Raw genomic sequence first — 14,487 nt, 5'->3', positions numbered from 1 at the left:
AAGGTCAAAACTTTATATTACCCACAATTTTCATGGATCTTAGTCAAACTTCACAACAATATACTAGGTCTTGGGGGACAAGAGTACCTAGGTTGGTTAAGCATTTGACCTTTACCTTCATTGTTAGCGCCAGAGGTCAAAGTGGACCTTGAAAAAAAATTCAAGAAACCATGATAGAGTGGTTTCTTGAATATAAAAACCAAAATAGAGTGCATTTAATAAAAACACATTTTATTAAATGCACTCTATGGCAGCCCTATGGCATCACAATGATGCCATAAATGTTCACAAAATGACACATTGCATAAATATATCTTAAAATCTCAAGTTTTTACAGCATCTGAAAGACAGATTTCAGCCAATTCTGCTTAATCACATGAGTAAACATAATAAAATACTGTTTTAGTATGCAAGGCTTCGAGGTAATAGGGTCAGGGGTTTCGTTTCCATTGGATCATCTCCAACCTTTAAAACACTTTTTTTGTTTGAGCTCATTAAAACATATTTTCAGAACAACACTAAATGACTTCTCAGTGATGCAAAAAGATTTAATCTACTGCACTAGATTTCCATATTCTTTCATTTATGCCCAATATTAGGTTGCAATGTGGATTTTTATAGTTTACAGTTTTATAGTTATAGCTTTTACTGTGTATTAGAAAAGTTGGAGAAAATCATGAAAAACGCTCTCATGTCCTTTAAACAAAGCTTTACCTGTAAAATTGTTTGAGGTTCTTGCAGAGGAGAAAAAAACTAAATATTTGTTTGTGTGTTTTGTAAATGTGCTGTAGCTGGGTTTTGAACAAAAGACACAATCCTAATGTGTCAAATGGAAAAACTTTAAGGAGCCTTTTGACATTTTCTCAGCAATTTGAGAAGCAGCATTCACTTGAGGTTGAACAGTTCAGGATTTTGAAGAAAAAGCTTTTACCAGAAGCGAGTTTTGTGTTCATTACTGTGTGACACAAGTAGCCAGTGTAGCAGTTTCCAGGCATTATGACAGGCAAGGCTAACCGCTATTGCATACTCATGTACTCTCATCTTGTTCTTGTGCTGAAAACAGTGCATCCCAAAATAAAATAAACTTCAATTATTCTTTCAGTGAAGATATGTATTTTGGCACTAGCACTTCTCTGCTGCTCCAGACCTCTAAGTTCATGCTTTTCAACACAGGCTCATCTTTTTTTTTCTTGCTTCTTTCCAGAGATTGAAAAAATTCAGAAAGACGAGGGGAAGGAGGAGGAGAAGTTCATCGATGTCGTCATCAACAAGAACATGAAACTGGGCCAGAAAGTTTTAATACCAGTCAAGCAGTTTCCTAAAGTAAGTGCTATGGCATCACCACCAGAGACTTCTCCAAGAATGTGATGTGCACAGATAGAGAATTTTAGATTGCGTTATTTATAGATAATGAAGTCAACTACAGTGGCTCTACTTTTGATTTAAATTCCTTCCAACAGCCACTTGACACTTTTTGTTGATGCTTTATGTTATTAGATGTAGCATATCCGGTAGATGGTGTTCAGGCAGAGAGTCGGATGACAGAACTGGGGTAGGACGATGTTAGGGAGGTTACTTTCTGTCTAAAGAACTGTTTAAGCTTTTGAAATGCATAACTTTAATTCTAATTGTTCCTCTCTCCAGCACCAAACTCTCCTTTGTGTTGACCTTGGTCAGTGACGCTGTGATGCCTCTGTATATTAATTTGTCAACGAATAACCTCGCAGTGGATTTCATTTTATTGAACGTCAAACGATTCCTTGTGAAACATGGGAGATTCTGGGTCTTTTACAAGCTCTAGAAGCTGTTTTTCTCATGACAATTTATCGCTTGTATGGGGAGAGCGTGATTGCAATGTGGCCCATAAGTCACAAATATAGAGTCCAGGACGGTCGGCTTCACAATGACCTCCATGTAAAGCCGTTTTGAGCGATAATACTGTTGGCACATTTGAGAGCACTTCAGCCTCACCCGCTAGCAGGAGCCTTCATCGACAGCTACATTTACTGGAGCCACAAGCTCGATGCGTGACAGGGATTTCCCACTGGGAGCGTGATGAGGAGGCTTGGTGTAAAAGGGAGAGGGGCTGCTCCTAGTTGGGGGACATCACTCAAGTTTTCACCTCAGCCCCCACGGGAAGGATAGCGGCAACCTTCAGTATACCACTGGAGAGGACAAAGCTGAACCAACAAACCTCTAGGTTTGGTTTCATCAATCTCAACACCAGACTCAGAGTGACATTTCAGCATATAAACATCAGCGATACACCATGCTTTATTATTGTTATTATTTCACACGTAGCACTTAGTTTGTATTTGTGAAAGACTGTAGATCAAACAGGAGTTAACACTTTATGTACTTTTTAATGAAGTATTATAAACTAGAGATTTTTACAAAAAAATGCAAAAAAATGGTCCCTCGTAACATCTTTTTAAAACTTTAAAAATCTGTTTGCTCCATCTTTTCTTTCTTTAATTTTTATTTAATGAATTTGTCTGAGGCTTAAAAGGGATTTCATATATTTTTAAGGAGTGAATTCCCTGTTTACCTTGACAAACTATAGATAGATGCATTTTGTGAATTGTATAGGCAAACACCAGGAATTCAAATAGAGTCAAATCTAATTTATCAATACGTCCTGTATGTTACATTAATGCAGTCTCCATAGTTGTATTCTATAGATATTAATGCATGTAATGCTAACATTTTGCTAGCTAAAGCCTTTGAGACATAGCAGCTGTTTAAAGCACATTTCATGTTCATTCATGTTTTTAAAAATCTGTTGAAATAATAGTCAAATGAACTCAAAGTGTTTAAAAAGTAAAACCACATTTAGTTTAGATTTCCATATAAAGGTCTTTGTCTGTACTGTGGAAAGACGATACATTCGTCATCAGGTAAGGTGAAGATGCACTCTGTTGTAAACCTCAAAGTAATTCAGCTAAATAAAATAATCTCAATTAGCGCTGCCTGTGTACGACATACATATGTGTGTAATGCTATCTGAGACTGATCTGAGTCTCCCAGGTTTACAGCTAAACAGATTTGCTTTGAAAACTTTGATAAGTAGAGCCACTAATATGCTGTTTAGAGCTCCTACAAGCCACCGGAGGAAGACAAATTCAATTTGTTCTATCTGACAGGTAGCAGTGGCAAGAGTGATCTGTCTGACTTGAATGGCTTTTCTCCTGAGCTGCGAGCATCACCTTTTGGCTTCTGGCATTGAAGTGGCACTGCCATTTTCCAAATGGCCGTTTAGGAGCACGTGCAGAGAGGTTAAATCCATCGTCTGCAAACACAGCTTTTTATCAAAACGAAGCAGGCAAGGACACCATGCAGCAAATTCTAGGCTGAGATAGAGCCGTGTGTCAGCAGTGATTTTTAATACCCAACACTGATGAATTATTTAGAATTTCTAAAATACTGGAAAGAATGACGCTTACAAAGGGATCCACTATGTGGTGTGGGGTGTTGTGAACATGGCAGTACTGTTAAGTTAGCTGTCTTTTATGTTTAATCGAACCCTTGTCGACATAAATCACTATGACACATAATGTCACGCCTACCCAGGAACTAAAAATATTCTACCTTTTGAACGTCGATGTGCTATCAGAGCTCATCTGTACCCTTCTTGGTTCTGTAGGCCTTCTGCTAGAAAGCTCTCTATTGGCACAAAGCACCACAGGTCATTAGTGAGGCGTAAGGAGTCCCACCGGTTTATTTCCAGTTCAGACTGTGGCGTTTCTCTGGGCTGGGAGCTGTGATTTATCCTTCTGCTGTCGCTCCTGTCCTGCTGTCCTCAGCACAATCACTCGGCACTGGCTCTCTGTGCGCACACCTTTCGCCAGACTTGCAGTAATACATTCAGCAAATGATGAAAAGAGCTCAGATGTGCCCACCACCACTCCCGCCCCCTTCAAGTTAAGCATGATTAATCAGACATCCTTTTTCTTCCTGTGTCCCCTCTTCTTTCTAATCATCCACATTTTTTTTGGTTTCAGATAACAAGCTGGGCCAAGATGCAACAATTAACTTTTTTTTTTGGCAGGGAGGGGTCTGTGTATTTGCATCTATTTATTTTTCATTCAAGTAGCAGCACAACAGAGCAGCAAGTGACAACCTGTGATTAAATACATCAGGTTGTTTTTTTGGTGATTACAGACAGCAGCAGCACAATCCTCTCACACAGTCTAATGACATGAAGCGGCTACAGAAGCCCGGGCAGGTTTTCATAAGTCATATAATCCTTCCTGATAACGGAAGCATTAGCCAAACCCCAAAGCATCAATCACACTGGAAGTCAGACAGATTTTGATATCTGATAAACAGCAGGGATTACAGCTATTTGCTCAGTATAGACTTATATATGTGGAGTACGGTCCATATGAGGAGATGTGTGCAGATGTACCGACTGCCTCATGATGTGTTCAAATAACGGGATTAAGACTTCTCTGTGACATTTACTGGCTTTAATCAAACCGGTACAAAGCAAATCTGCATGATCCCTGTTTAAACAGCCACAAACTTAAAATAGCTCCAAACACATGGCATTACATCATGTCACTATATTGTCTGTAACATTAGTGTAACATGACTGGATTAAACTGCTACATAGCCATGGGGCAAACTTGAGCTGCTCTGCTCCGCTTTAAAGATCTCGCCCTGCCACACTTTTACATTAAAACAGGTTTACTGTGGGGTTATATGATGAAGGCAACACAATTTAGGAATGTGCATGCACCACTTGAGCACAGCTGGCTTTAAACTAGCTTTAAGAAACATAGGCATTGCTTGTCAATATTGAACACATCATGGCAGAAGCTTTTTGCTTTTGTTTTTTTTGAAAACCCAGAATGCACCCTGAAAATGATTTCATCTGAAAGTTTTCAGAGACCATACGTGCAAAACTGTTTACTGGTATTATAATATCTCTACTGGCAAGTGAAATATTGTTTGCCCATTTTTTATTCTTGAGACCTATTAGAATAGCTTTATTAGCATGTTCATTTTATTAGCACTTACAAATTATTCCTCTTTATATTTTTCATCTTGGTGCAACACTTTAGTTCATTCACTGTCTAATACAAGCTGCTTTAGCTCAAGGGGCACCCTCCTGCTAACTCATTACTTCTTCTTCTACTTCTTCTGAAGTGAGGGGTTTCTGACATTGTTAAGGCCAGATTATAGGAAAAAACGTCTACGTAGGCATCAGATTATGTATATATATATATGAACTCATCATTAAGGATAAAGTGGAGGTCACAAAACCCTCTCAACTCCCCAAAATGTCCAGAGAATAAATGAGGTGATATGTGTCAGTATTCTTCTGATTTCCCTCTATGGCCTAACTTAGTTAGCTGGTTAGCTTGAGTACCAAACACTACTTCTTGACTCCTTCAGTGATACGTATGACCATGGCTTTATTAGCTGGAGTGCTACATTTTTATTTATCAGTGAACCTGATCTTTGCTGCAGTTTTTTAAAGAATAGTATATAAATGTAAAAAGACTTGGACCATCATTCATTTCTTTTATATTTTACTGAAAAACAGGAAATACAATTACAGCTTAGAAGGCAATTAACAGAGTTTGTGCAATTCTAACAAGTATGTTAGAATATATAGTAAATATTTGATATAATGTTGAGGTCCACTGAGATTTGCACAGTACTCTATAATTTCTCATATGTAGCTACCCAACTTGAGTTCCTTTTGAAGCGAACTACATGATGTGTTTTAGTGGTACTGTATATATTATATCATAAAAAATGACCAAAGTGAAGAGGTTTGCCAATTCGCCCACTTGGTAATCCACACCTTATGCTTTTAGCTGTGTCAGTGTTAATTTTCAATACCCATGCTTGGCCTCAAACTTGACCAATTATTTTTGGAAACTAAATGCTTTGGCATTTAAAGCCATTTTATATAAATGCCCGAGGCCCTAAATATCTTTCCCCCCATCACTGTCTGCCATTTCTAACCCTTTCTGCAGCTCCTTCATTAAACTATGGCTCTGCACTCATAGAAAGAGCAACAAAACCCTCCAAAGAACAGAGAATATTGTTTCCTCTAAAATGATGATCAAAATAACCATTTCAGAAATTGATTTTCTGCTGATGAGCCTCATATATTCTGTTTTTGTGCTTTTTTTGTTTGTTGCAACAAAAAGATCCAATTCAGTGATTGGATACAAAATGCAACGTTAATTTGTCTAATTAGTGTAATGTGGTCTTGAAGAGGATGCTGGTGGAGGGATTTCTTCAGGTGTAGACTGTTTGGTTAGCGCAGACTAATGAGACAGTGTGTAGGATCTGAATTCAAACGAAGAGCACCCTGACACGTTTCTCTTTGAGTAGATTCTGTCTCTCTTTAAACTGTCCTCTGTAGAAAACACTGTATCTAAATGAAGAAGGGCATTTGTCCTCTCAGCTCAGCAGAAAGCCAGCTTCTCTCTAATTGTGTCCCTTATTCCACTGAGCCTCAATTGCTCTGCCAGCAGAGTAAATTTATGTCTGCATTCATTTCTGTTTCACAGCCCGTCTGATTTTCTCTCCCTGTAAATTAGCTTCTTTTTGCTTTCTGCCTGATGCCCATGTATGCACATTTGATAGGGCTTCTACACTACACTTGTACACGGTATACACAGCAACGCTTTGTTCCTGATCAGAAAATACTCTTTTCTGCTTGTTCAAGCGTTTTTACCCATCGGTGGGTACACACAGTTGGTAGCCAGAGGACTGAGATATCTACACAAACATCCCGGACGTCGTGTCCGATACACAACCTGTCAGAAGGAAGGAAAGGGTGCATAAAAGCTTTGGTAATGCGCAAAGATGTCAGCTGTGTGATCTGGCTCTGCAAATCATTGTTCAGGAGACGGCACAGCTCAGTGATCAAAGCTCTATCCAGGTGGAAATGATGGATGCTCAGGACATCGGTTAAACTCAGCACATTTACAACATTTCCTGACACCCTCTGTTTGCCCTGGTGCCGCTGTCTGCTTTCATCATCCTTTTGTAAACTCGATTCCTTTCGAGGGGGCGCGCGCTTTGTTTGCGTAGATAATTTTGAATTGAATATTCTTCACCTGACAATTCATTTTGTCAGAGTTTTTGTGATGATTGATGCTTGTAGAATAGGATAGAATAATCCTTTAATTGTCCCACATGGGGAAATTTGGGTGTAACAGCAGCAAGAAAGACACATATACAAACAAACAGTACACAAGACACAGAACAGAAACATACACAATTTTTACATATTTACTAGGGGTGCAACAATACACAAAATTCACGGTTCGGTTCGGTTCGATACAAGAAAATGTTCATGCTTTTTTTTGTCATTTATTAAAATTATAAATATATATTTTAACTATTTTAACAGTTTTTAAATTTAATGTTGCTGAAACAACAAAGGGATAAAATAATAAATCTATCTGATGGAGAAATCATTCATCTTTGGAAAAGATGTTTATTTTATTACAGAGAAATGTCTCTTTCCAAAATAAAAGTTATACTATACGCTTCTTCTGGGGTATACTCTCAGCAGCATATTAAACATATCAGGTCCCCATAAGGAGAATCATGTGCTAACGGCTGTCTAAATGACTCGGGTAAAGTTTGTAGCATGCGTGCTTGTTGTTTTTGTCTGCTTCCACTTGTCTTTGCACTAGGATGATGTCGGAGTAAATGTGCAGTCATATTCGTTGTGTTCCCACTAGTGCTGTCAGCGTTAATCTGAAATGACGTTAACGCCACAACACGGCAAATCTCCGTTAACGAGCTATCGCGGATCGCCCCGTGCGTGGGGCTGGACAGCATCAACGAGCTAACTGTGCTAACACACTAGTTCCCACCCATGTAATTGAGCATTGCGTGGCACATCCGACATACTGTTTTACTTTTGTCCATTACCTTCAGGGTCATACTTCACACGAAGACCAAAATAGTTCCAAAGGCCACATCTGAATGAGGGTGGGGGAGGTTCAATTTGCCATGTTGCAACGAGCTTAGCTTCTGTCTTGCTAGCTTGCCCTGCACTCAGTGGATCTGCGCTCGACAGTGCAGCCTAGGCGGAGTAGTCGAACGCAGATTCACTGAGCGCTCAACACAGACAGCATCGTCAGAAGAAAAGTTGATCAAATAAATTAAACATTTTGTATTGTTCGATACATATGCGTACCGAACCAAAAGCACTGTATCGAACGGTTCAATATCGATACGAGTATTGTTGCACCCCTAATATTTACATGAAGGACAATGGTAGTTGGAATTCTTAGTGGTTCTTTCTTTTCACGTGACTCTTATGTTCCCCCTTCTGTGTGTATAACTGTTGTTTGAGTATATTCTTGGTTTACCTCCTGCTTTGCTTTGAAGTTCAGTTCCTCATGTCCCTGTGGTTTTTACTTTCCTCTTTTATTGTTTTACAGTACCAGTGCCTCGTTATCACGCTCATTGGCATTAAAATTAATGCTCAGTGGTGTGGTCAAAAATGAGTACTCGTGGATTTTTGAAGTATTTGGTCACCCGTTAGACAAAAGCAGAATCACTCTCATTTCTTAAAAACCTCCATTGAACAGTCACCGCTCCTCTCTCAGTCACAAATTTCTGAGCATCTCTTCTCCTCATCCTCCGTCTGTCTTTACGCTTCTTGAATCTAGCAACAGAGTCCTCCCCAGCTGTTAACAGACTTTTATGCTACCTAGGTAGCTAAGATTACCCAGAAGCCTGTGCGCCTGCACTATGTAACTATGGCACATCTTAGTGTTAAAAATAGTCTCTGTCACAATTGTCTCAGAGTCGTGATATATTTTAGGAGTTGACTCGTCCCCAGGCTTGGCCATTGAGGGATGATATTTACTTTAAGTGTACAATCACATCCAGGCACAGGACTCGGTGTAATTACAAAAGCTGGAGGAACACACTGTATCTGAGAGCGGCTGGATTTCAGCCTGGCCGGGATAAAAACCCAGCAGTCAGTTACTGCATTAGAGCGAATCACTAAAGCTTGCCTCTCAAATCCTTCACCCAGGAATTGGCAGGAGCTTCCTAATAAGCACTCGCTTTCAGAACAAAAGGCAGGAGAGATATAGGTGAGGTGTAGAACAAAACTGGCTGTTTTTTTTAACCTCCTGCTTGCTAATTGATGACCTAGATAGTGGAAGGAGACAGCTGTATAACTCACTGTTAAAGGGAAAACATAGGGAGGAGGAGGAGGAAGGCATCATTCCCCTTTTGTCTCTCTGACCATCTTCAGCTGCTGGTGAAATTGTGATGAGGTTCTCTGACTTTGATAGGTGTCTGTGCACAACACTGGAGATGGCAATGTGTAGCATTTGTGTTTTTACGCTTGAAAAGCAGTGACCTTGTGAAGCGATGTAGCTGGAGAAGCCTTCAATGGCCCAGAAATGCTACACGGAAACATTTATATTCAAATATACCAGTCGTTGAGAGAATGTCATCAACTGACAAGTTAAAGCTCACGAGAGATGTTCTTATGCCTTCATCACCTGCAAAATTAACAATAAATAAAACTGGCTGCCCAAGTTTGTTAATAAAAACTGCACATTCATGTCATTTCTTCCTTTATATGCTGCCTGTTGGGTTTTTTGGCTAGCTCATAAACATCAAAATCATCTCTCCCAATAAAATGTATCTATTGTATTTTTGTATTTCAGGGTTTTTTTTCTCTTGCTGTTTTCAATTTTATGTTGAGGGAAAGTTCTTCACGTGGTTGTCTTTTCTTTTTTCTTCCCTTGTTGTTTGGAGTTCACCTATGCCTTAGTGTCCCTGTCTCTGGTGTGTGTCTTATATTCCCCCTCAGTCTTTTCTTTGGTACATTGCACTCAGTATTTCCTGCTTTCTTGTCCTACTGGCTTTCTGCATTGGTTGTTAGAAGTTGTTTTTGGTTTTTGTTAAATAGACAATTTCAGTGTTCAGTTCAAGATTCAAGCTCGCTTTTTTCCAACCTGGCAATCTGCGTTGTGTCAAATATTGGTAACAAATCGTAATGTAACATAACATAATATAACATCACTTTGAAATAAGGTTATTGTAGTTAACTGAACTAAGAAGCTAAGAAATAAAACATGAAAAACATTTTTAGTCACTGAGAATATGAAGTTGTTTCGAGTTGTTTCAACTAGAGAATGAAACAAAAACAAAAAGAAACTAAAAGAAAAAGTATGTACTTAGAAACAATTTGTGTTGTATTATTGTACTTAAATCTCACAGATGTTCCTCATTTTATATTAAAAAAACCAAAAGCTGAGATTGAAACAAAAACTAAAGTAAAACCATCTGTTCTAGTTACAAGGAGATGCTACTACTGAGCCTGTGTAAACTAGTGTGTCTCTGGTTTTGGGGAAAATAGTCAAGAATCATATCTGAAAGATGACAATGAAAGTTTGCAGAAATCAACTTTTAAGATAAATAAAAGACAATAATTTTGAAAAGAAAATAATTTCTAAGAGTTTATTTGATAACATGCAACAAGCTTATTGCCCAAAGAGAAGTACGTACTGTATAGTGGTGAGTTTTCCAGTGGGGATGGTGTGGAAATCCTTACTCGGTTTCTTCCACTCCTCTCTTACGGTTTCCTGACTCCAGGTCACCTTTTCCCAGATTTTCACCTTCAGCTTCCAAACCTTGCTGGTGGAGGTCCCGTGTTTTATTTACAGATAAAGAAGTCCTGCATTATTTTCTGGAAGTGTTGATCTTTTTGGCAGTTTAGTAATTATGAGATATGAAACATGTGTATGCCAACTTCATCACTGATATTTTTACCGTGGTGTTTGTGCCACTCCTGAAACCGAAGCTTGCAGCAGTGCCTTTTGAATGTCATGTGCTATTATTCTTTTTTGAAGACTTCTGGCCGGAGCCACACGGCTTTTTCTTGTGCTATAACATTACAGCCCATGAAAAGGTGACCTTCTGAACCTCAGATAAGACATCTCTGAAATGCTTCTTCAGTGATTTTATCAAAATATGAAAGAGGATAAACCACTGATAAGTTTTCATTAGCTTCAATCTGTGGTTGAACCACATGCGACTGACATAAAAGTCTTTGCTCTTTATCTCAAACACACAGATTCTGACTGATCCGTGCTCTCTTGCTCTCTGTTGCAGTTTAACTTTGTTGGCAAACTCCTCGGGCCACGCGGGAACTCGTTAAAGAGACTACAGGAGGACACTCTCACAAAGATGTCAATTCTCGGTAAAGGATCCATGAGAGACAAAGAGAAGGTAACCCTCCAGTCGGTTATTTCATTTTTATTCGTGCTTGCCTTGCTCCTTTTGCTCTCTTTCACCTCCAACCCATTTTAACTTGCTCTGCTGTTACTCTTAAAAAAGATTTGAAGTGAACAGGATATAACCTTAGAGTTAAGCAATGCCTCCCATAGAAAAGGGGGAATGTGAGGAGCCCATCAATTTTTAATTTCATAAAATGCAGATTTTCTGAGCAAATAATGAACTGACATGAAACGACTTTGTCTTATTGTCTCAGCTTTGCTCAACTTTTTTTTTGGCCTCCCAGAGACATTGTAAGCTTTTTGTACACACACCCACTTAGATTATTAAAATCAGTGGCACTGAAATTTCCAAAATATCTTTCAGCTTGTCAGAACCAAGGCGAAGGATTGTGGATTTAGACAAGTCAAGAATAATTGAATCATTTCTAAAGAACTGCATGTACCAAGACCAACAGTTCAAATTGTTGTACAAGTTACTGAGGAGTTTAACCACTTGGCTAAGATCTGAAAGCTCGGACGAGGTTTAAATGGTGAGAAATAACCCATAAACCAGCAAGGCATATGCCTGGAACACCTGTGTCACTGTGTACAGTTGAATGAGGTCATCATTGCCATAGACTGAGAAGCTGTTGTCCAAGGAAGAAGCCTCTATGCAAGAGATGTGTAACTGATTACATGGACAAAGAAAAAACCTTCTCAAGGAAAGTTTTTATGGTCTGATGAGGCAAAGATTAAATTGTTTGGCCACAATAACAAGAAGTTATTCAATTCAATTCAATTTTATTTATATAGCGCCAAATCACAACAAAAGTCGCCTCAAGGCGCTTCATAGATACAGAGAAAAACCCAACAATCATATGACCCCCTATGAGCAAGCACTTTGGCGACAGTGGGAAGGAAAAACTCCCTTTTAACAGGAAGAAACCTCCGGCAGAACCAGGCTCAGGGAGGGGCGGGGCCATCTGCTGCGACCGGTTGGGGTGAGAGAAGGAAGACAGGATAAAAGACATGCTGTGGAAGAGAGACAGAGTTTAATAACAGATATGATTCAACACAGAGAGGTCTGTTAATACATAGAGAGCGAGAAAGGTGACTGGAAAGGAAAAACTCAATGCATCATGGGAATCCCCCGGCAGCCTACATCTATTGCAGCATAACTAAGGGAGGATTCAGGGTCACCTGGTCCAGCCCTAACTATATGCTTTAGCAAAAAGGAAAGTTTTAAGCCTAATCTTAAAAGTAGAGATAGTGTCTGTCTCCCGAATCCAAACTGGAAGCTGGTTCCACAGAAGAGGGGCCTGAAAACTGAAGGCTCTCCCTCCCATTCTACTTTTAAATACTCTAGGAACAACAAGTAGGCCTGCAGAGCAAGAGCGAAGTGCTCTAATAGGGTGATATGGTACTACAAGGTCATTAAGATAAGATGGGGCCTGATTATTTAAGACCTTGTATGTGAGGAGCAGGATTTTGAATTCAATTCTGGATTTAACAGGAAGCCAATGAAGGGAAGCCAAAACAGGAGAAATATGCTCTCTCTTTCTAGTCCCTGTCAGTACTCTTGCTGCAGCATTTTGGATTAGCTGAAGGCTTTTCAGTGAGTTTTTTGGACATCCTGATAATAATGAATTGCAGTAGTCCAGCCTGGAAGTAATAAATGCATGAACTAGTTTTTCAGCGTCACTCTGAGACAGGATATTTCTAACTTTAGAGATGTTGCGCAAATGGAAGAAAGCAGTCTTACATATTTGTTTAATATGTGCGTTGAAGGACATATCCTGGTCAAAAATGACTCCAAGGTTCCTCACAGTGTTACTGGAGGCCAAGGTAATGCCATCCAGAGTAAGAATCTGGTTAGATACCATATTTCTAAGCTTTTCAGCGCCGAGTACAATGACCTCAGTTTTATCTGAGTTAAGAAGCAGAAAGTTAGTGGCCATCCAAGTCTTTATGTCTTTAAGACATTCCTGCAGTTTAACTAATTGGTGTGTGTTATCTGGCTTCATGGACAGATAGAGCTGGGTGTCATCTGCATAGCAGTGAAAATGTATGCTATGTCTTCTAATGATGCTGCCTAGGGGAATTGGATGAGTAAAGCTGAGGTGATATAAAACAAACTGCTGCTAGAATTATCCCCTGGGTTTCTGGCTACATTGCATCCGTCACAAGTCAGTTTCCTGTGTTCAGACTACCTCGGAATTCTGATAGTACTGTATATATTTTTTTATGATATAAAGGTGTCATGTTATAATATCAATGATGCATCGACATTATGACTTAGCATTCCACAACAGTAAGACCAGCTCAGACATGTTTGACAGCAAAAGCTTCGTCAGCCTCTGACGATTTAGAAAAAAGGGAGCGACAAAGCACAATACTTTAAAAAATATACAAAGTATATTTCAATAAACTGAAGTGAGGAAATTGTTCCCACTAAATGTGGAAACAACAACCAGGCTCTGAACGCACAGGAGGAGGAGATGCTAGCAGCTGGTGGTGTGATCCAAACAAATGACTCCACCGAGCATCGCTGCAGCACTCACTAGTTGCTTTCCATATGACAGGGAGCGCAAACGATGGAGGGAAATTACTGATGTGGGCTCATGGTGGTAAAAGCAGCTCAACCTAAGACACAAGATCCCAGGTGGAAAATATTTTTCAGTTATGTAACAGTATTGTGCAGGTTCCAGAGAGTTTGAAGGATACGCGGCTTTAGTTATTGTTATTGTCAAACTAAAGTGGCTAGATATTATTTTCACTTAAAAGTCCCATTGAAAACACTACTTTGGCTACTCTTCGGTTTGCATTTGACTGACAATAGGTCACTATTTTGTACTATTGTACTAGAGTGCTGCTTTTACTTGCACCTTGTGGCAACAGATTTACACGTTAAATTAAATAGTGTGTCATTTGAGACAGTAGCTGATTGCAGGGTGGAGAACGCCCTGCCTTTTGTTTGCTCTAATAAATGCTGCTCCTGCAAGCTGCAGTCACCAATAAAACATTCAGTATTCTTTTCTGCATCGTCAGAAACATAATTATCACTAACTTCCTTGAAATATTATGATAAAATACGCTGAAATTTGATCGACCTGATAAAAAATACTAAGACTAAGGGCTGATGTTAAATGACTGAAAATAAGTAGACTGTGCTTCACAGTGGCACGACAGCAACAGCGATAACTTAGCTATCAGTTTAAAGCTGCAGGATCAGCCTCACAGGTTAGGTTTTATAGTATTT

General features: G+C 39.3%; 1 protein-coding gene and 1 long non-coding RNA gene across 7 annotated transcripts in view; both read left to right on the top strand.

The window, feature by feature from the left end:
• The window catches only part of LOC146493661 (uncharacterized), a 534,640-nt gene that overhangs the window by 376,453 nt on the left and 143,700 nt on the right, over nt 1-14,487 (top strand). The window lies entirely within an intron of this gene.
• Nucleotides 1-14,487, top strand: part of khdrbs3 (KH domain containing, RNA binding, signal transduction associated 3) — a 194,610-nt gene that overhangs the window by 111,534 nt on the left and 68,589 nt on the right. For all 6 annotated transcript variants that reach the window (XR_014872004.1, XR_014872005.1, XM_085149024.1 and 3 more), the window contains exons 2-3: nt 1,205-1,323; nt 11,125-11,241. Coding sequence is in view for 4 of the 6 variants with exons in the window: in XM_085149024.1 (XP_085005150.1) it covers nt 1,205-1,323; nt 11,125-11,241 (236 nt within the window). In the remaining 2 variants the exon portion in view is untranslated. The remainder of the gene's footprint in view (nt 1-1,204; nt 1,324-11,124; nt 11,242-14,487) is intronic.

The sequence above is a fragment of the Neolamprologus multifasciatus genome, chromosome 22 (assembly GCF_963576455.1).
Source record: "Neolamprologus multifasciatus chromosome 22, fNeoMul1.2, whole genome shotgun sequence".
Classification (NCBI taxonomy): domain Eukaryota; kingdom Metazoa; phylum Chordata; class Actinopteri; order Cichliformes; family Cichlidae; genus Neolamprologus; species Neolamprologus multifasciatus.
This window is presented reverse-complemented; position numbering and strand designations above follow the sequence as displayed.